General features: G+C 48.4%; 1 protein-coding gene across 2 annotated transcripts in view; it reads right to left on the reverse strand.

The window, feature by feature from the left end:
• The window catches only part of TBCCD1 (TBCC domain containing 1), a 121981-nt gene that overhangs the window by 95349 nt on the left and 3991 nt on the right, over positions 1-22641 (reverse strand). For both annotated transcript variants that reach the window (XM_040357103.1, XM_040357102.1), the window contains exon 2: positions 5101-5253. In XM_040357103.1, the coding sequence (XP_040213037.1) occupies positions 5101-5253 (153 nt within the window). The remainder of the gene's footprint in view (positions 1-5100; positions 5254-22641) is intronic.

Raw genomic sequence — 22641 nt, forward strand, 5'->3', positions numbered from 1 at the left:
GCTATGCTGGAGCAATTAAGCCAGCTTCCGTTCTCTTCTGATGTAGCATGGAAGCCACGAAGGTTGCGGCCCTGGGGGGAGATAACACATAAACCAGCGACAACTGGGCCCCCAGGGTCACTAAAAAATCTGTCCCGCATGCGGGTGGATCCTTTGTCCTTGACACAAAGATGTTCAATCTCCTGTTGAACCTGGACGTCAACACCCTTTATGTGCAGGGTAATGTTTCTGTGACATTTGGTCAGAAAAAAGTCGGGGTGTAGAGGCCAATCTCCCGGACCCGATTGTTGATGGCTCCAGCGAATCGCCTGCCAATCTAGCATTCCATTAAATGACAATTGACAATAGGCAAGGCACAAGCTCTTCTCTGGTAACCAAAGTAAACCACTAGAGAGGCATAGTCAGATTGTATTCAGACAGAGCAACCCTGTAACCTAAACGTTCAGGTCCTTAAGCCGGATGCTCCATCCGTAGCTCTAGAAAGCTAGCAGATAAGGCTCCCTAGGAGCTTGACCACCTTCCCTGTGCCGTGGTCTCTTCCAGGCCTGGATTCTATCCCTAGAGGCCAGTCCTCGCAACCTGCTCCCAGGTAATGGGTATGAAGGATATTCCCTTCTGCCAGTCATTCAGTTAAAGCGGTAGTTCACCCTCCTTCACCTCATTATTCCATTACTTTCGGCATCGTAGCGCGAGCTACGGTATGCCGGTCTTAAATTTTTAATCCCCGTACTCACTGTGCTATTGTTGATTGAAGAATCCGACTCCCGCGGGGAATGGGCGTGCCTATGGAGAGGGAGGATGATTGACGGCCGGCTCTGGCACGTCACGCTCCCCGAAGACAGCCGGAGTAGGTCTCGGCTATTCACAGCGCCTGCGCACAGGCTATGCGCAGGCGCCGTGAATAGCCAAGCCTATTTCGGCTATTTCCGGAGAAGCGTGACGTGCCAGGGCCGGCCGTCAATCACCTTCTCTCACCATAGGAACGCCCATTCCCCGGATTCTTCAATCAACGATAGCACAGTGAGTACGGGGATTAAAAATTTAGGACCGGCATACCGTAGCTCGCGCTACGATGCCGAAAGTAATGGAATAATAAAAAAAAACATTTTTTTTTTTTTTTACAGGGTGAACCCCCGCTTTAAGAACCCTAAACTGAAATTCCAGCATATCCCTGGGACAAGACTCCTAGGATAATGCTAGGTTAGGATCCACTCGTTCCAGGCCGACAGAGCAAAGTTTATATCAGCCTTGAATAAAACTGAGCATAGGGAACTGTGTTTGAATAAAGACGGCATATTCCCTCTAGACTGGGATCCCAACCCAGGAGTTCCAGATAATTAATCATGCTGGACTCCCCTAGGCCCAGCCATGCTACTGACTGATCTGTCAGCACGGGTTTGCCTCGGAATGACATTACTGCTAAACTCTGGGCCTTTAGCCCTGCTAGAGGCGGGCCCTAGCAGCCTTGTAAATAAACACACATGCAAGTAGCTCCCCCTATGTGCATGTGGCAACCTTTAAAGCCATATGCCTCTATGGAAGCGTGTGTTCATAGAAGAGTGAGTTCATAAGAATATGTTTTCCGCAAACACACAAAAAAGGGGGCGTGCTGTATACACGCATACATATAGCATGTGAGCTATGAACAAGCATCATGCAAGCAAGTATGCGCCTATGTAAGGCCAAGGAATCCTGTATAATTAAGAAAACCTAATTATAAAGCCTCCTAAGTCAAACTCTAGGCAAACATGCATTCTTATGCGATTCAGCAAATTTTCATGCGATCCAACATCTATGCATCTTAAGCACTCTTGTGCGGACAAGTACCCTTGTGGGACCAAGGATTCTTGTATGATCGAGCACCACTGTGCGATCCAGCAATTTTATGCAATTAAGCCTTTTAATGCGATTTTTGGCATTTTTGCGGACACAACCTCTGTGTGACCAAATATGCCTGAGTAATCCAGGACTCGGGTGATCAGATAACCATGTGTGAACCCGCATCTTTATGCACTCCAGCATCTTTATGCGATTTCAGACCTTTTTTTTTCGGGAAAAAAGCCTCTGTGTGACCAAATATCCTTGGGTAATCAAGGATTGCGGTTTGTCAGGTAAACCTGTGTGATCCCGCATTTCTATGCACTCCAGCATCTTTATGCGATTTTAGGCATTTCTGTGGAAACAAGCCTCTCTGTGTGACCAAATACCCTTGGGTAATCAAGGATTCGGGTTATCAGATAACCATGTGTGATCCCGCATCTTTATGCGATTTCAGGCACTCCTGTATAAAACAAGCCTCTCCGTACGACCAAATATCCTTGGATAATCAAGGACTCGGGTTATCAGATAACCATGTGTGATGTCGCATCCTTAAGCCCTTAAGCATTTCCATGCGATTTTAGACATGCCTATGGAAACAAGTCTCTCTGTGTGACCTAAATAACCTTGGGTAATCAAGGACCTGGTTTATCAGGTAACCATGTGTGATCCCGCATCTTTATGCACTTAAGCATTTTCATGCGATTTTAGGCATTCCTGTGGAAACAAGCCTCTCTGTGTGACCTAAATAACCTTGGGTAATCAAGGACCTGGGTTATCAAGTAACCATGTGAGATCCCGCATCTTTATGCACTTAAGCATTTTTATGCGATTTTAGGCACTTTGCTGTGATTAAACACCCTTATGTGAACATATAAAATCATACGAACAAAATAACATGTCTCTTTAAGTGATCAACAATAAAACATGCTTTGTTACCGGTATTTACCCCACATGCATTTTGAACATTCCAAACTCATGTACTTCATGCAAACAAGTGGACTGTAAAGAGGCAGTTATGCTCTGCAGATGTGTGTCTCCGCAAACCTGCAACGTTAGCCATGTGCACAGCAGCAAATGTGCACCCCCCCTGTTGTGCATTCGGTTAGCCTGAAGCCAACACCAGGATGAGGACTTTAAAGAGACAGAGGCTCTGGCCGTCTAGGCTAAGTGAAGTTATATGCAGCTTGGATCTCTGAAAAGACTGCAGCTGCAACCAGAGCTTTTGGGGCTTCTGATAGTTTTCTCCTCATTAACACCTGTTATCTGTTCTCTGACAGTGAACCTTCATCCTCAGGTCTTTCAATCCCTTGTTTGAGGATTTAGAGCAGGGAAAGGGACAAACCATGTTTTCTGCTTGTGAGGCTGCTGTGAATATAGCAGTTAACCTCTTATAGACCTATACATGCAATGCAACAAAACATATGCAGAGTGCTGCAATGTTGGGGGAGGCTCACGCCTGACAGGGCCTATAGCTAATTATGCGAGCTATCTGAAGTCTCTACAGGGGAGGATAGTATCATGCAAGCATGATAAAAAGGGCCACCAGATTTAGGTGGTGATACCCCTTCCTACCCCTGAACCCTCTTTTACGGGGAGACAAAAGAGTCCTAAGCAAAAAGCAGAGGAACTTTAACCCTGGTGCATCAACAGCTGAACTTAGTCTAGCAAATAATGCTTGCTAACACAGCTAGATGCCGAGTAGGTGTCTTAAATGAATCTGTATCCAATTTCCACAAGGTGCTTACGTGCTCAAGCTACCGTGTCCCCCTGGCTTCTCTGACGTCTGGGCCTTTTGAAGGGGCCGCCCTGCGTCTGCACCATGAGCCGGCGCACGTGCGCCAGCGGCAACCACATCGTCCCCCCGCCTTCAAAGCGCGCCCCTCTCACGCACGCGCGTGTAGGGGAATGGTGGAGGCGGGGGGAGAGGGAGATCCCCCAAGGAGCCGTAGAGACTACGAGGGACCCCCCCCATCGTGGCAGAGCCTGAAGCGGAGGCAGTAAGCCGCACCCCTAGATCAGCTAACCTTGAGCTTCCGTTCCTGGAAAGCATGGCAAGCGAAACACCCGGCATGTCCTCTTAGGGCCCTTCGTGGAAAACAGATAAGACATATTCATGTAGGGGTACCAACCTCCTGAATGGGAGATCTATGGGTATTACAGCCATCCTGTCTCAACAGACATAGTGGTTTCTTTGTCAAGGCACACATGCATTATAGGCAAGACCCAATAGCCCCTTCAGCGGAGGACTAGGACCCACTAGGGGAGGTATATGGGTGCCAGAGCCATCCTGTCTCAAAAGACTTTGTGGTTAAGTTGCCCGGGTACCGTCCACTTTGGCTATGAAGCACCTTGGACGGATCCGGATTTTATGGAGCCTTTTTTTACATCCAGCATGGATCCCTCCAGTCGAGCTCCTCAGAGCACATGTTAATTCGTGACCAACACCTTAGACACTGGTGAAAAAACTGAGGTGCTCCAAGTATGGGAGGGGTTATATAGGGAGGGAACTTCCTGTTCTAATTGATTACACCAGTGTCCAGCACCTGATGGTGGAATATAACCCACATAGTAATGATTAAGACTCTGTGTCCCGTGATGTACGATAAAGAAATTGGACACTGTGGCTATACCATCGGCAATGCGCCTCTGCAGAGCCGCATTGCAGGCGGTATTAACCCCTCTTCGGCCGCTAGTGTGGGTTAAAACCGCATCGCTAGCGGCCGAATACCGCCGCAATTCTACAGCGATTCCGACGGTATAGCGCCGCTATACCGTCAGCACACCTCCCGCCTAGTGTGAAAGGGGCCTAAGCAGAAAAGACTGAAGGAGTACCATGTACAGTATATTATAATACAAGTTAAAGTTATTCAAGGGCAGAATGTTCATTATCATTTGTAAAACATGCAATTTTTCCTAATTTTTTTTTTTTTATAAAGGTATCACCTTCCCTCTGTTCTCCGCTGCATAAGATCTGATAGGAGGGAAAAAAGCAGCAGCACACCAAGCTTCCCAGTGAAAAGCAGTGCAGGAGGGGCTTGTCAGGAAAAGTCTGATCATTTGAGGAGAGTACACCAAGCTCCCAGCATGGCTAGAGAACTGACCATGATGTGTTCTCCTGCTTAGTGTGGTCAGTTTTAATAGGAAAGCAGAGGGACTGGCAGGAACACCAGGGATTTCACACACAGGAACAACAGGATACTTTTTCTTACAAGTACATGGTACAGCAGGCACATATCAGGAACATGAAATGTTGGGGTAACACACGCTTTAAGAACTTACCTTATGAAAGTTAGACTGTCCAGCTAAGTCAGGACTAGAAGATCTAGCTCTAGGGCTTGGCCACTCTTCACCAATCAGAGAAGTTCGTAAAGAAACCTTATTTATTTGCTGAATATAGAGAAACAGGAGGAATGTCAGGGTGTCTACTGACAGCTGTGGAGAAAAATAATGGTTGTGTTTATTAAACATATAACAGACGTTTGAATCTTCTGTTTACAATCCACAAACAATTTCCTATACTAAAGCTGGTCATACGTTATTCAATTTCCTTTAGATTTACCTTCAACTATGTAGTGCTTGGGCCTGCCTGGTTGCATCGAAAACGAAAGTGTTCAGGTTTGACCTCATATTAATTGATTTCGGTAAATCTAAAAAAATTGTACAAGAAAATCGTATAATGCATGGCCAACCTAGGGCCTCGCACACAAAATGTATACATGCTGCAAGTTTACTAGTGTATAATCCCTGATGCTTATCTGCAGCTGGGGAGCTGGCAATACAAATCAATGGCTGGCTGTACATTACTGTACATTACAAACAAACAATGTAAATAAAGGGTCACTAAAGGATTTTTTTTTTGTTGCTGAAATGACTGTTTACAGGGTATAGAGACATAAAAGTTAACTGATTCCTTTTCAAAATTATTACAAATAGATACAAAATCAATCATATAATGTGCCTGTAGGTTAGTTTCACTTTTAAACTGTTTTCATGTTCCTGTGAACTAGAGAGACACACAGAACAAAAACAAACAAATCCAGGGCAGTTTTGTTTTTAAAATGAATCTGATTGGTTCTGTTAAGTTTAAGACACACAGTAATGACAGCTTAGACCTACAGTGAAAAGCTCCCAGTACGATGGTTATAAGGAAAAAGACAACCAGGAAGTGTGGAGATCACAGCAGAATTACAGCCACTTCAAAGCAAAAACGAACAATAAGGACATGAAACCAGTACTGCAGTAAGGTAAAGGAAGCTATTTGGCTAAAAAAATAATTTCCTTTAGTGATCCACTTCAGTTCCGGAAGAATTTACCCCCTTCCTGACCAAGCCATTTTTTGTGATACAGCACTGTGTCGCTTTAACTGAAAATTGCGTGGTCGTGCAACGCTGTACCCAAACAATATTTACATCCTTTTTTTCGCCACATATAGAGCTTTCTTTTGGTGGTATTTGATCAACTCTTAAATTTTATTTTTTTGCCCTATAAACAAAAGAATGAGACAATTTTGCAAAATAATAATAAAATATATATATATATATATATATATATATATATATATATATATATATATATATATATATATATATATATATATATATATATATATATATATATATATATATATATATATATATATATATATATATATATATATATATATATAATAATTCTGCTATAATAAATATCCCATTTAAAAATATGTATTCTACATATTTTTGGTAAAAATAAAAAAAAACAGCAAGCATATATTCAGTGATTTGCGCAAAAGATATAGCATCTACAAAATAGGGGATGGATAGATTTTTAGACTTTTTTTGTATTAGCGGCGATCTTTAATCAGGACTGCGATATTGCAGCGGACAAAATCGGACACTTTTTTGGGAACATTGACATTTATACAGCGATCAGAGCTAAAAAATAGCCACTGACTACTGTATAAATGTCACTGGCAGGGAAGGGGCTAACACTAGGGGCGATCAAGGGGTTAAATGTGCATTCCCTAGGTGTTTTCCAACTGTGAGGGGATTGGACTGACTGGGAGAGAAGACAGATCGTTGTTCCTACTTAGTAGGAACACACAATCTGTTTCTCCTCCCCTGACAGGAGACACGCACTCCCGTTACTACAAATGCGCCACTTCTGTTGTGTGGTGAATGCAGATGCAGTGTTGGGGACATTTCGCTACAAGACTTGTCAATGTTACGCAATAAGCCTTTTTTCCATGCATAATACCTTGCCACAGCCCAAAAGAGCGGGAGGGCTGATTGGCAGCTTCAAGAGAGTCACGATTTCAATGTGTTGGGACATGGACGCTGATCAATGTGCACGGAGATATTAAGACTGGCAACGCTTGAAGTCAAGGTTACTCACTGAAGCATATATTCAATCTCAAGGCTTGTTTGAGATATTATAATATGGGGATCACTGCAATCTGTTAAAGGGGTTGTAAAGACAAAAATATTTTCCTCTTAAAGTCTGACAGTAATGTTTTGCATTATAACTAGTTTGATACCTGTTGAAATCGAGCTGTTTTATTCACCTCCATCACTTCTGAATCATTATTCTCACTGACTTCCTGGGGGATGGAGAGTTTGCGGTTCAACCTGTGGTCCCTGGATTTGACGATGACCGATACGTCCCCACAGGCATAAGACTTGTTGCCAGCCACATCATGAGTGGCTATCAACAAGGACGCTAGATTGACATCTTTGCCATCAAGAATGTCTTTCCTGATGTTTGCTGGGATGAAATGGGCCAGGGTAACGTGAGGGACAACAGAACTAGTACCTGTGGCAGATGGCTCAGGAACCACAGGGACCCTGCCGTGACCCCAGGAACAGCCAGATCCACCGGGGGGCCTGGATTTGACTGGCCTCCAGAACTTCCACCCTGGCCCTTAAATCCTGAAATGAGCCTGCCAGAGAACTGAGGGTGGAATGGATCTGAGTCAGGGATGTGGCTATGGCACGAAGAGTGACCTGTTCCGCATCAGAACTTGCAGGGGAGGGGAACAACAGTCTAAAAAGTTCCGCTTTATGGGCTGAAGCGATGCCCCCGAGACGTAGCTATGCCATTAACCTTGGCACCGTCCAGGACCTCAAAGAAGGCGTGCCACCCTGATCCGACCCCCTTGCTGGAGAAGGGGAAATGGCAGCTTTGAACGAAACCCCCCCCCCCCAAGAGAGCCGAGCAACCTGTTAAAACATACACTCAGGCTCTCCTGAACCTGAAAACGTGCGGGTTCCATGACATTTTAAAAACGTAATGAACATGGCGACCCACCTAAGGAATGACAGATTTGAGACAACGGGTGAGGAGACTTGCCACCGCCCAAGTCAATTAATAACAAAATATCTCAACCCACTCAGATCTAAGTGAAACAGGTACCAAAGGGAATGAGTCCTGAGTGAAAAAAACGAAGGGAGAAGGCGCCCTAACAACCTGACTTGCCTTAACTGAAAACTTCAACCCTAAAACGAAAACCTTGCGTACGGTGCCCGCAGCTCACCCCGAAATAGAATCGACGAACAGGACTGAAAAACGTGTCAGACCCCCTGAACAAGAAACGAAGTACAGCAGATACCACCAAGAAAACCCCCCTACGAGACCTAAAGACGCGTCAGGCCACTGAGTGCTTGTGCTACGAAAAGCATGAGCGATTTGAATAAAAAATATCAACGGTTGAGGAGACTTGCCACTGACCAAGCCAATTAACCACTTAAGGACCGCCTCCTGCACATATACGTCGGCAGAATGGCACAGGCACGTACATGTACGTTGCCTTTAAGTGCCCAGCCGTGGGTGGCGCGCGCACGCGACCCGGTCCGAAGCTTCGTGGCCGTGGGACCCGATCAACGCCGACGGTGTCCTGCAATCGGTCACAGGAGCTGAAGAACGGGGAGAGGTGTGTGTAAACACACGTTCCCCGTTCTTCACAGTGGCAGTGTCATTGATCGTCTGTTCCCTGATATAGGGAAAGACGATCAATGATGTCACACGGCCAGCCCCGCCCCCTACAGTTAGAAACACATATGAGGTCACACTTAACCTCTACAGCGCCCCCTAGTGGTTAACTTCTAAACAGCAATTGTCATTTTCACAGCAATCAATGCATTTTTATAGCATGTTTTGCTGTGAAAATGACAATGGTCCCAAAAATGTAACAAAATTGTCCGATGTGTCTGCCATAATATCGCAGTCACGAAAAAAATAAAAATCGCTGAAAGCCGCCATTAGTAGTAAAAACAAAAAATTATTAATAAAAATGCCATACAACTATTACCTATTTGGTAAACGCTATAAATGTTGCGCAAACCAATCGATAAACGCTTATATATGCGATTCTTTTTACCAAAAATAGGTATTAGAATACGTATTGGCCTAAACTGAGGAAAAAAATTAAATGTTATAACTTTTTTGGGGATATTATAGCAAAAAATATTGCATTTTTTTTCAAATTGTCGCTCTGTTTTTGTTTATAGCGCAAAAAAAAAAAACGCAGAGGTGATCAAACACCACCAAAAGAAAGCTCTATTTGTGGGGAAAAAAGGACGCTGATTTTGTTTGGGAGCCACGTCGTACGACCGCGCAATTGTCAGTTACAGCGACGCAGTGGAGAATCGCAAAAAGGGGTAAGGTCCTTAACCTGAATATTGGTCCGGGTCTTAAGTGGTTGTAAACGAAGCATCTCAAACCATCCACACCCACAAACGTGGTGGGTGACTCCGCAGTGGAACTACCCCTAAACCTACGAGGCCTAATGCACCTGAGCAACCCCCCCCGTGCACCCGACACCAAGGTGAAACCTGAAAACCCCCCTGGAGAACTGGGAGAACCATCCGCAGAAATAAGCCCAGCACCGTGAACGTGAATGAAACATAATGCACTTACTGCAGCAACCTGAAAAAGAAAGTTTGATGAAAACGTAAAACCCTGACCAACGTCCTGCAATGGGGAAATAATTAAAAAAAAAAAAAAAAAAAAAAAAAGACGGCAGACATAAGCATGAAATATTTACAGAAAACAACAGGTAAGTTTGAAAAGAACACAACATTATCCAGGACCCCGCCCCCCCAAAAGCAACACACCCCTGGTCAGTACACCCGATGCCTCCACACCCCCTGTGACGGGCATCAACAGACAGCCTGAGTGACCGCCCCCCCCCGATACCTGTACACCCGGAAAGGTGAGAGCCTGCCGCGATCTGGCGAAAGAAGGGGTGGCCGACACAAGAGACCGCAGAGCGGAGCTGAATCTGTAGCGGGTCGCCGCGGGGAGCCGACGGCCGCCGTGATCAGCCGAAATGCCGATAGCCGCCGCGTTCTAGTGGAGCGGGAAGAAAACAGGAAGTGATGACACAGGACTTCCGGAAATGACGTAGGTAAACACATCCGGTGTTGTAAAAAAATCCTCGGACCTATGGAGAAAAAAAAAAAAAAAAAAAAAAAAATCGGACCGCGTCACTTCCGGTGCTCCTACGTCAGGAGCACAGCTGATCGCGGGTCCACGGCGCATGCGCAGATGCTTTTTTTTTGTCGGGGAATATCAGACTGGGGTGGGCGGGCGGAGGCGGATCAAGCTAAATCATACACTCGGGTGGGCGGGCGGAGGCGGAGCAAGATTCTTAATGACATTATCGGCAGCACCGCCTCCAGCCCTGTCCGTAACACACACTAGCCTGCTCTGTATGCAATCACTTGTGCCCGTCATACGCAGCCAGTGTGCCCACTATTTGCAGCCACTTGTGCCTGTCATACGCAGCAGTTGTGCCCACCATATGCAGTCACTTTTGCCCGTCATGCGCAGCCAGCGTGCCCGTCATATACGCAGCCAGCGTGCCCGTCATATACCCAGCCAGCGTGCCCGTCATATACCCAGCCAGCGTGCCCCTCATATACCCAGCCAGCGTGCCCGTCATATACCCAGCCAGCGTGCCCGTCATATACCCAGCCAGCGTGCCCGTCATATACCCAGCCAGCGTGCCCGTCATATACCCAGCCAGCGTGCCCGTCATATACCCAGCCAGCGTGCCCGTCATATACCCAGCCAGCGTGCCCGTCATATACCCAGCCAGCGTGCCCGTCATATACCCAGCCAGCGTGCCCGTCATATACCCAGCCAGCGTGCCCGTCATATACCCAGCCAGCGTGCCCGTCATATACCCAGCCAGCGTGCCCGTCATATACCCAGCCAGCGTGCCCGTCATATACCCAGCCAGCGTGCCCGTCATATACCCAGCCAGCGTGCCCGTCATATACCCAGCCAGCGTGCCCGTCATATACCCAGCCAGCGTGCCCGTCATATACCCAGCCAGCGTGCCCGTCATATACCCAGCCAGCGTGCCCGTCATATACCCAGCCAGCGTGCCCGTCATATACCCAGCCAGCGTGCCCCAGCCAGTGTGCCCGTCATACCCAGGTAGTTGTGCCCACCATATGCAGCCACTTGTGCCCACCATATGCAATCACTTGTGCCCACCATACGCAGCCAGTGTGCCCACTATTTGCAGCCACTTGTGCCTGTCATACGCAGCAGTTGTGCCCACCATATGCAGTCACTTTTGCCCGTCATACCCAGCCAGCGTGCCCGTCATATACCCAGCCAGCGTGCCCGTCATATACCCAGCCAGCGTGCCCGTCATATACCCAGCCAGCGTGCCCGTCATATACCCAGCCAGCGTGCCCGTCATATACCCAGCCAGCGTGCCCGTCATATACCCAGCCAGCGTGCCCGTCATATACCCAGCCAGCGTGCCCGTCATATACCCAGCCAGCGTGCCCCAGCCAGTGTGCCCGTCATACCCAGGTAGTTGTGCCCACCATATGCAGCCACTTGTGCCCACCATATGCAATCACTTGTGCCCACCATATGCAATCACTTGTGCCCACCATACGCAGCCAGTGTGCCCACTATTTGCAGCCACTTGTGCCTGTCATACGCAGCAGTTGTGCCCACCATATGCAGTCACTTTTGCCCGTCATGCGCAGCCAGTGTGCCCACCATATGCAGCCACTTGTGCCCGTCATACGCAGCAGTTGTGCCCACCATATGCAGTCACTTGTGCCCACCATATGCAGCCATTGTGCCCATCATACGCAGCCATTGTGCCCACCATATGCAGCCATTGTGCCCACCATATGCAGCCATTGTGCCCATCATACGCAACAATTGTGCCCGCCATACACAGCCACTTGTGCCCGCCATACACAGCCACTTGTGCCCGCCATACACAGCCGCATGCGCCGTGGACCCGCGATCAGCTGTGCTGATGTAGGAGCACCGGAAGTGACGCGGTCCGATTTTTTCATAGGTCCGAGGATTTTTTACCACACCGACCGTGGGAGTAAGGAGGAGGGCGGGTTTAAATACCCCGACTCCTCCTACAAACTCAGGCCAGCCTGCAATCGGCCTTCACATTTATAACAAGTCAAGGCTTTTCTGGTATTGCAGAAAAATAGAACAGTGAAATTACCTGTAGAGGGACTAGCGTGTGGTGGAACCAGATGTCCCAGCTTGAAATTATAATAGAAAACCTAGGTATTTAGAGCCCACTATCAAACAAGTGGGAACCCAACTATGGGGACAAAGTAAAAGTTTGGGAGAAGGAGAAGGAGGAGGAGGAAGAGGAGGAAGAGGAGGAAGGAGAGAGAGCGCAATCTATCTCCACGCTACTGACTACTCCCCCCGCCCCTCATGATGACTGGACATATCTAATCCAAGGGTTCCAAACCCTTTCAAACCGATTTTGTTGGTCACAAAGAATACTAGTTAATTTTTCATTTATAATGATCCAAGAAAAAAAAAAAAAATTCACTAATGCCAAGTTTATCAGAGGGGTTTTCCATGCTCGCGCTATGGTGATCTTAGCTGCCAAAAAAAATGAAGGGATCCGAGGTGTCTGGGCAGTTTACTTTGAAAGGTCAGAAAAATAGGATTTTTGTACTCACCGTAAAATCCATTTCTCTGAGTTCATAGACGGACACAGCCTTTATTGACCTTAGGTTATGCTTCTTCCTACCAGGAGATTTAGGCAGAATTCTATAGCACTTAAGGTGTTAAAACCTTTCCTTCATGCCGCTCCTCCCAGGGGGCGTGGCTCCCCCAGGCATAACCCACACCCTGCTCTAGCAGCCTCAGTTCGTAACAAGCAGTACAAACAAAAGAAGGGGTGGGTGCTGTGTCCGTCTATGAATGCAGAGAAATGGATTTTACGGTGAGTACAAAAATCCTATTTTCTCTTTCGTTCATAGACGGACACAGCCTTCTTTGACCTTAGGGACGTCCCCAAGCAGTGTCAAAAAATTCGAGGGGTGGTAAAAATAACACAGCAAAAACAGGTTACACCCCAAACAAAAATGAAATTACTCAACGGAGAAACTCCAACCTTAAACTGCCGCCTGTAACACCCTGCGGCCGAAGGAGGCATCAGAAGATGCACTCACATCCACCTTATAAAACTTTGAAAAAGTGTGGACCGACGACCAGGTCGCAGCCTTACACACCTGTAACACAGAGGCTTGGTGTCGGAAAGCCCAAGAGGCCCCGATCTCCCTGGTCGAATGCGCCGTGACACGAAAAGGGGGCGCACGCCCCTTCAGGGCATAGGCCTGAAGCACAACCTGTCGGATCCACCTGGAAATGGTGGCCGACGAGACTGCCAGGCCCTTACTGGGACCGGACACTGACACGAGCAGCGAGTCCGACTTCCGGAACGGAGCTGTCGCTGACAAGTAAACTCGAAGGGCCCGAACCACATCGAGAGAATGTAAAGTGGCCTCCTTCTGGTTTTTCGGCTAAGGACATAAGGATGGAAGAACAATGTCCTCGTTAATGTGAAAGGCCGAAACGACCTTCGGAAGAAAAGAAAGCTGAGGGCGCAGCACCGCCTTATCCTGATGGATGACCAGGTAGGGGGCCTTGCAAGACAAGGCCGCCAGTTCAGACACTCGTCTGATAGAGGTAATAGCTACCAGAAAGACCACCTTCTGTGACAGAGTCAGCAAGGGGATCTCCCGAATGTCCTCGAAGGGGGCATGCTGAAGCGCCGAGAGGACCAAATTTAAGTCCCATGAAGGCAGTGGAGGGCGCACCGGAGGGGCCACATGGCGGACCCCCTGAACAAACGTGCGAATCAAGGAGTGTGCCGCCAAGGGACGCTGAAAATACACAGCTAGAGCAGAAATCTGACTCTTGATCGTGCTCAAGGCAAGAGCCTGGTCCACTCCCCGCTGCAGGAACAGCAGGATCCGGGACACCACGTAAGTACGGGGGTGCCACTTCATCTCCTCACACATAGAGATATATGCTTTCCATGTACAATGATAAATCTTCCGAGAAGTGGACTTCCGTGCACGCAGCATGGTAGAGATCACCAGGCCCGACAGGCCCCGGTCCTTCAGCACCTGGCTCTCAACAGCCACGCCGTTAAAGCCAGTGACCGTAAAGCAGGATGGAAGATCGGACCCTGAGACAGGAGATCTTCCCTCAGGGGTAGACGCCAGGGGACGTCTGCCACCAGACGTACAAGGTCCGCGTACCAAGAGCGACGTGGCCAGTCTGGGGCGATCAGAATTGTTGGAATCCCTTCGGCATCCACCCTGCGCAGCAGGCGAGGGAGGAGCCTTAGAGGAGGGAAGGCGTAAATCAGGTGATAGTGACCCCAGGGAGCCACCAACGCGTCTGACGCGTCCGCCCACGGGTCTTTTGACCTGGCCACGAACCGTGGCACCTTCCGATTGAGACGGGACGCCAGAAGGTCCATGTCTGGAGTGCCCCATTTTTGGCACAGGTTCTGAAACACCTCCAGGTGGAGAGACCACTCCCCCGGATCCAGAGTCGTGCGACTTAGGAAGTCGGCTTGACAATTCTGAACCCCCGGAATGTATACGGCTGACAGAGCCGGAACGGACCTTTCAGCCCACCGAAGTATGTGAGCGACCTCTGTCGCTGCAGCAGAGCTCCTTGTGCCGCCCTGATGATTGACGTACGCCACGGCCATGGCGTTGTCGGACTGGATCCTGACAGGACAGCCCTGCAGCTCCAGGGACACCTGGCAAGGCACAGCTTGATTGCTCGGAGCTCCAGAATATTGATCGGCAGGCGGGACTCCTCCCGAGTCCAGCTCCCCCTGGGCCGACTGGGTGCCCCAAACGCCCCCCCAGCCGAAGAGGCTGGCATCCGTTGTGACCACTGTCCAGCGGCACGGAAGAAAGGACTTCCCGGACCGAAGCACCGGAGACGTCAGCCACCACACCAGGGAAGACTTGGCCAGATGGCTCAACCGAATCTGGTGATCCAGAGAAGATGGGACCTTGTCCCAACGTGACAGAATCTCTTTCTGTAGTACCCAGGTGTGGAATTGGGCATACGGAACCGCATCGAAGGAGGCTACCATCAGACCCAGAACCCTCATGCAGAAGCGAAGAGATGACCACTTCTGGGACGACAACTGTCTCACTGCAGATTGCAGGGTCTTCAGTTTTTCCGATGGGAGGAACACTCTTGCCTCCCCCGAATCCAAAACCAGACCCAGGTGTTCTAGTCTCTGGGACGGAACCAACACTGACTTTTTGAGATTCAGAAGCCAGCCGAACTCGGAGAGTCCGACGCGTGATGGACACGTCCTCCTCTAACTCTGAGCCTGAAGAAGCTCTCAGGAGAAGGTCGTCCAGGTATCCCGCGATAGCGATCCCTCGCTGCCTCAGCAAGGCCAGGATCGGGGCGAGCAACTTGGTAAAAACCTGTGGTGCCGAAGCCAGACCGAACGGGAGGGCCACAAATTGAAAGTGGTCCTCCCCGATCGCAAAGCGCAGATACCTTTGGTTTCTTGTGCAAATGGGAACATGCAGGTATGCGTCCATGATGTCCAAGGACGCCATGAAGTCCCCCTGGTGGAGGGCCGCTATGATCGATCGGACCGACTCCATCCTGAATCTTTGCACTTTGACAAAGGAGTTGAGGGCTTTTCGGTCCAGGATAGGGCAAACCCCTCCCTTCTTGGGGACCACGAACAGATTCGGAGTAGAACCCCTGAAACCGTTCCTGCGAGGGAACCGGCACAACCACCCCCCTGTCCAGAAGATCCTGGACAGCCCCGGACAGGACTAGCCGACGATCCGGAGGTTGGAGGGAACAAATCCGTTTGGGGGACAAGAGAGAAACTCTATCTTGTACCCCGAGGCAACCACCTCGCAAACCCAACGGTCGGACAGAAGAGACTGCCACCGATCCGCAAAGTCGTCCCCCCACCCGAGACCCAGGCGGGGGCAGACCTTCATGCGGAAGCAGGCTTGTCTGCAGGCTTGTTGGGTTTGTTGAACCAGGTGCGCTTTCGCCCTGCAGCAGGGGCTTTAGCACCTTGCGGACCTTTTCCCGCTGTGCTGGGCGCACGAAAAAAACGCTTAGGGGTAGTAAAGGTAGGGCCTTGCTTGCGGCGAGGTTCCTTACCCTTCCCAGACTGCGGGAGCAACGTGCTCTTACCCCCCGTGGCATCCTTTATGATGTCATCCAGGGACTCCCCAAAAAGCCGTTCGCCCTTAAAGGGCAAATCCACCAAGGCCTTTGAGGACTGGTCAGCCGACCAGCATTTCAGCCACACAAGGCGGCGCAGAACCACAGTGTAAACGGAAGCCCTGGAAAGCAAAAGGTATCGTGTCCATGGCCGCCTCGCAGAGAAATTTTTGACCCTGAACCAATTGTTCAGCCAGGTCCCTAGAGGACTCGGAAGCACCTTGGACCTCCAGCTCCTGCAGCACTTTCAGTCAGGGTCTGCGCCACCAGGGCTCCGGCCAGAGCCGGCCTCACCGCCGAACCCACTACCGTGAATAGGGAGCGGGCCACGGCCTCCACCCTCCTATCAGCGGGGTCCTTAAATGCAGGAGCCCCTTCCACAGGCAACGTAGTAGCCTTGCTCAGTCTGGACACAGGAGGGTCCACTGACGGAGTAGAGACCCACTTTTTCAAGAAGTCCTCCTCAAGGGGGTAACGGGTAGCAAAGCTTTTAGGAACAGTAAAAACTTTTTGCGGTGTATCCCATTCCTTATATAACATATTGTCCAAATAAGGAACACAGGGGAATACTTTAGCGGTACGCGGTGGTTTGCGGAATCCAAAAGGGACCGACACCGCTGGTGTCTCCGCCACATCCTCCATTTTTAGAGTCTCACGCACCACCGTAATAAGAGCTCCAACAAATTCCTTGTCAGCCGACTCCGCAGCAGAGTCATCCTCGCTGTCCATGTGGGTTAAGCCCGCATCCTCTGACATTACAGAACCAGAAGCAGCAACAGCATGATCTGATTCTGCGTCAGAGATATCCCCAGAAGCAGGTTCAGGGAGGGGGCTCTTTTTACCCCCCATCCAAGCACTGGCTGCTTCAAACCTGGTGAGAAAGGACTCCAGGACAGCCGACATTGCCTCAACAGATGTGGCAGGGGAAGGGGCGCTAAGGGTTAACTCCGGCATTGTTAGGAATGAAGGGCCCGATTCAGGCTCCATAGTGCAGCTGCCGTGTCACCCCCCCCTGCCAAAGCAGGAAAAAAAATCCCCCACAGGTCACCTCCTGGCCGCTAGAACAGAATGGGGGCCCCTGGGACTCACCACCCTCCCGGTACAGCGCGGTCTGTAAAGGACAAGATGTGCTGATAGGAAAGCTGCAGCGCTGCGTCTGTCTCCTCAGACGGATTTGCGGTCTTTTTCCACCGCCGAAACCGTCACAAGAGGCCAATTCGAAAGCTGAAAACGGCGCTGGCCACAAGAAAATGGCCGCCCAACAATACAAAGCGCGGCTCCGGCAAAATGGCCGCCATGGTGCAGATTTAAAAAGACAGTGTAGCTCAAACTGTCAGCACAAAAAAATCACCATACAGCACACAGAAAAAGTCCAGAAGTGAACACCACAGTCCCCTGCAGTGACACACACAGCCCCCGCTATACCACGGGTCCACAGTGAACATGAGCCCCAGAAAAAAAAAAACACGCACAGCCGTCACCCAAAAGGAGAAGGAGGGAGAGGAATAGGAGAGAGGAAAGCAGGGAAAAACCCTCAGTCGACCTCCCAAGGGAAACATTCCAGCCAGACCACTTACCTGAGTAAGGGGCCACTACTTACCTGTCCGGCGACTACCCGGCTGGAGGTATCCCAGACAGAACCAACGTCCCCGAACGGCATGGCTGTCGGCCAGACACACTGTGACAAAGCCATAAAAGACCGGTCATATGTGTGCCCTAGAACCGAAGTTCCCCGGCCGGCCCTGGAGCAACGGGGCCTGTCGTGGACGTCCCAAAGCTGAGCTGAGGGCCGGCACACGCTCGAAGGCCGAACATGGGGGGACTACAAGGGTCGAGGACCCAGCCTGTCACCCAGTCGGCTGTTGATAGAAGAATCGCAGGGTTCAAAAATGCAGGAACAAAATAATAAAAAGCGAGTCCCGGACTCCAGAGAGAGCCTGACTCTCCTGTCGTTAGGCAGAAAACAAACTGAGGCTGCTAGAGCAGGGTGTGGGTTATTCCTGGGGGAGCCACGCCCCCTGGGAGGAGCAGCATGAAGGAAAGGTTTTAACACCTTAAGTGCTGTAGAATTCTGCCTAAATCTCCTGGTAGGAAGAAGCATAACCCTAAGGTCAAAGAAGGCTGTGTCCGTCTATGAACGAAAGAGAAATAAGGCTGCCTTAACATTTGTAGGTATGTTCACTCCAGTCACCGAATAAACCAAGTTAAAAATTCTTATCCAAAATCTCTTGACTTTCGGACATGTCCACCAGGTGTGGAGCATTGTGCCCTCTTGACCACACCCCCTGAAAGAGAGGCGATGCATATGGGTGGATTTTAGTTATCCGCGCCGGAACAAGGTACCATCGTGACAATATCTTGCAGTTCGCCTCTACCAGGAAAGTGTTCAGAATTCTCCTGTGCACCATGGTCGACCACTTGGACCAAACGTCCTCATCAATAGTCTCCCCCAGGTCCACCTCCCAAGCTAATTGATAGGAAAGTTTAGAGCCCTGGTCCGTTAGCAGAACATACAACTTCGATATACTACCACACGTCCCAGGCCCTCTTAGGCATTTATTTTCGTAGAATGTTCTAGTAGTGATGTCCCCCTGGTCTCGACAAAGCGATTGTAAATAATGGGTAATTTGGGAGAGTCGAAACGTCTCCATCGGGGCATGTCTAAAGTAAGAAGGTTTTCTAATGCCCTTATGATCTATGAAATGTGCTATCTTGTATAAGCTTTTATTGATCCACCATGCAAACTGTTGTGGATGTTGTCCTGGGGGAAAGTGCGGATTTCCAAAAATGAGGGCCACTGGAGTATGGGGTGACCTCAGAGTATGCTCTGCACATCCTGTCCCAGAGGCCCAGTGAGTGAGAAAGAGGGGCTCAAAATGGCTTTGCATCAGGCCTTGACAAAATCCGGGCACCAGGTCGCAATTGCGACAAGAAATTGTGACCTGGCGCAGCTTAGTGCTGCAGAAGGCCGCGGCCTCAATTACTGGCCGGTAATTGAGGCCGCGGCTTTGCGGCCTTCACAGAAGGAAGCTGAGGCCTGTGTAGTGTCACATTCCGCTTCCTATCACAGAATGCTCCGGAAGTGATGTTTTGCTACACTCCACACTCCTGCACAGTAATGATAGCGTGAGAAGGGGCAAGTGGACATCTTGTTACACCCACTGGAGTTTTAGATTTCACAGTTATTTTTAACACAAAACTGAGCTTTAATGCTTAAATACAATATTTGGAAATCCGACGGACTGTTTAAATGTTAAATTTTAAAAGCAGCAGCAAACCTGCTGACCTAACATGGTTGCTAATGTGACAGAACACCTCCGATTTTCACATTTTACATGTAAACAGTCTGTCAGATTTCAAAATACTGTATTTAAGCATACAAGCTCCGTTTTGTGTTGAAAATAACTGTGAAATCTAAAACTCAGAGGGGTGTAACAAGATGTCCGCTTGCCCCCTTCTCACTCAATCATTACTGTGCAGTGGGGTGGGGTGTAGCAAGCTGGCTGTGACAGAACGTCACTTCCGGAGCAATCTGTGATGGGGAGCCAAATGTGACAAGACACCTGCAGAAGGAATCTAGGAGTGGCCATCTTGTGGTGGCCGTTGGCATTACAGGTTACATTACAAGTAGCAAAAAACAGCAGTTCTAATGTGTTTTTTCACTGCCATCTCCTTCCCTCTAATTAGAACCCCCAAACATTATATATATTTTTTATTCTAACACCCTAGAGAACCCTAGAGCTGCAATACTTTGTCACACCGTATTTGCGCAGCGGTTTTACAAGCGCATTTTTGGGAAAAAATACATTTTTTTTAAATTAAAAAAATAAGACAACAGTAAAGTTAGCCCAATTTTTTTTTTTTTATTGTGAAAGATAATGTTACGCCCAAAAAATTGATGCCCAACATGTCGCGCTTCAAAATTGCGTCCGCTCGTGGAATGGCGACAAATTTTTACCCTTTAAAATCTCCATAGGCGACGTTTAAGAAATTCTACAGGTTGCATGTTTCGAGTTACAGAGGAAGTCTAGGGCTAGAATTATTGCTCGCGCTCTACCAATCGCAGCGATACCTCACATGTGTGGTTTAAATACCGTTTACATATGCCGGCGCTACTCACGTATGCGTTTGCTTCTGTGCACGGTAGTAGTAGAAATATTTGTCACAGGCTGTGCGTGAGCTTGGCGGGACGGGGGGGGGGGGGGGGGGGGGGGGGGTTTTGGCTCCTAACTTTTTTAGCTGGCTCCTAGATTCCAAGCAAATTTGTCAAACCCTGCTTTACATTCAATGAGGGAAGCCACATTTGGTCCATAGGGAGTGGAGAACGCACCTGTGCCTCTAGATTAACCCAATCAGGGTGGTAAGCTGTAGAATATGTTTGGTAAAGTTGCACCAACTGGGTCGCTCTATAATAATGCAAAAAGTGTGGTACCCCCAATACACCCCGCCCCTTTGAGACATACAAGGAAGATCTAGCCATTCTTTAACCTCCCCAGCTCCAGATAAATTGGCAACTCACAGATTTTTAATGGGATTCAGATCTGGGCTTGTGCTGAGCCATTCCAAAACGTTTCTCTTGGTCTGGTGAAGCCATTAATTTGGATGTATGCTTTGGGTCGTTGTCATGCTGAAAGATGAAGTTCCTCTTCATGTTCAGCTTTTTTAGCAGAAGCCTGAAGGTTTTGTGCCAATATTGACTGGTATTTGGAACTGTTCATCATTCCCTCTACCTTGACTAAGGCCCCTGTTCCAGCTGAAGAAAAACAGCCTCCAAGCATGAAGCTGCCACCACCATGCTTCACTGTAAGTATGGTGTTCTTTTGGCGACATGCAGTGTCATTTTTGTGCCAAACAGATCTTTTGGAATCAGACCATAACACAATTTTCCCACATGCTTTTGGAAGACTGCAGATGTGTTTTTGCTAAATGCAGCCAGGATTGGATGTTTTTCTTCATAATAATAAAAAAAAAAAAAAAAAAGGCTTCCGTCTGGCCAATTTACCCTATAGCCCTGACCCATGAAGAATACGGGAGATTGTGTCACATGTACCACACAGCCAGTACTTGCCAGATATTCCTGCAGGCCTCTTGGCAGCCTCCCCGACCAGTTTTCTTCTCGTCTTTTCATCGATTTTTGACGAACGTCCATTTCTTGATAACGTCACTGTTGTGCCATATTTTCTCCACTTGATGATGATCTTTACTGTGTTCCATGGTATATCTAATGCCTTGGAAATTCTTTCGTACCCTTTTCCAGAGTGATACCTTTTAACAGTGAGATCCTTCTAATACTTTGGAAGCTCTCTGTGGATCATGGCTTTTGCTGTAGGATGCAACTAGGAAAATGTCAAGAAAGAGCTACTAGAACAAGAACAGCTGAACTTTATTTGGGGTTAATCAGAGACACTTTAAAATGACGGCAGGTGTGTACTGACTCCTATTTAACATGAGTTTGAATGCATTTGCTTAAGAGCCCATTCACACAGGGGCAACTCGTCAGGGGTGACAGCCGCCTGACAAGTCGCGTCCCGCTTTGTTCAATAAAACCGTTCTAATAGGAGCGACACAAGTCGCTCCGACTTATAAAAAGGTTCTTGTACGACTTTGGGGGCGACTTGCATTCTTCTATACAGAAGTCATTTTTCAAGTCGCCTCTGAAGTCCTCTTTAGGTCGCCTTGCCGAGTCGCCCCCAAAGTCGTGCCGCCCCTGTGTGAATGGGCTCTGAAAAACACCGCTACATCCCTAGTTATTAGAGGGTGTGCACACTTATGCAACCACAATATTTTATTTTTACTTCCCCCCGCTAAAATATTAAAGTTGATTTTTGAATTGAGTTTTACAGTATATTTATAGGTCACAATAAAATGTGGAAAAAGTTCTGAAATGATTCTTCTGTGTCATTTTTTTTCTATTGAAGAAACCTGATATTTTAACAGGCGTCCTATTCCTATTAAATGGCATGTTTACATTCCTTGTAATAGAAATAAAAGTGATTACAAAAAAAAAAAATACATAAAAAAGGGAGTGTCAAAGTAAAATAAACAAAAAAAAAAAAAAAAGTTAAAAGCGCCCCTGTCCCCTCGCGCAAATGCGTACATACGTCGCACCTGCACATGTAAACGACATTCAAACCACACACGTGCGAGGTATCACCGCGAATGTTAGAGCCTGAACAGTAATTTTAGCCCAAGACCTCCTGTGTAACTCTAAACAGGTAACCTGTAAAAACATTTAAAGCATTGCCTATGGAGATTTTTAAGTATCGAAGTTTGGCGCCATTCCACGTGTGCGGAAATTTAAAGCATAAC

Source organism: Rana temporaria, chromosome 6, assembly GCF_905171775.1.
Source record: "Rana temporaria chromosome 6, aRanTem1.1, whole genome shotgun sequence".
NCBI classification, from domain to species: Eukaryota; Metazoa; Chordata; class Amphibia; order Anura; family Ranidae; genus Rana; species Rana temporaria.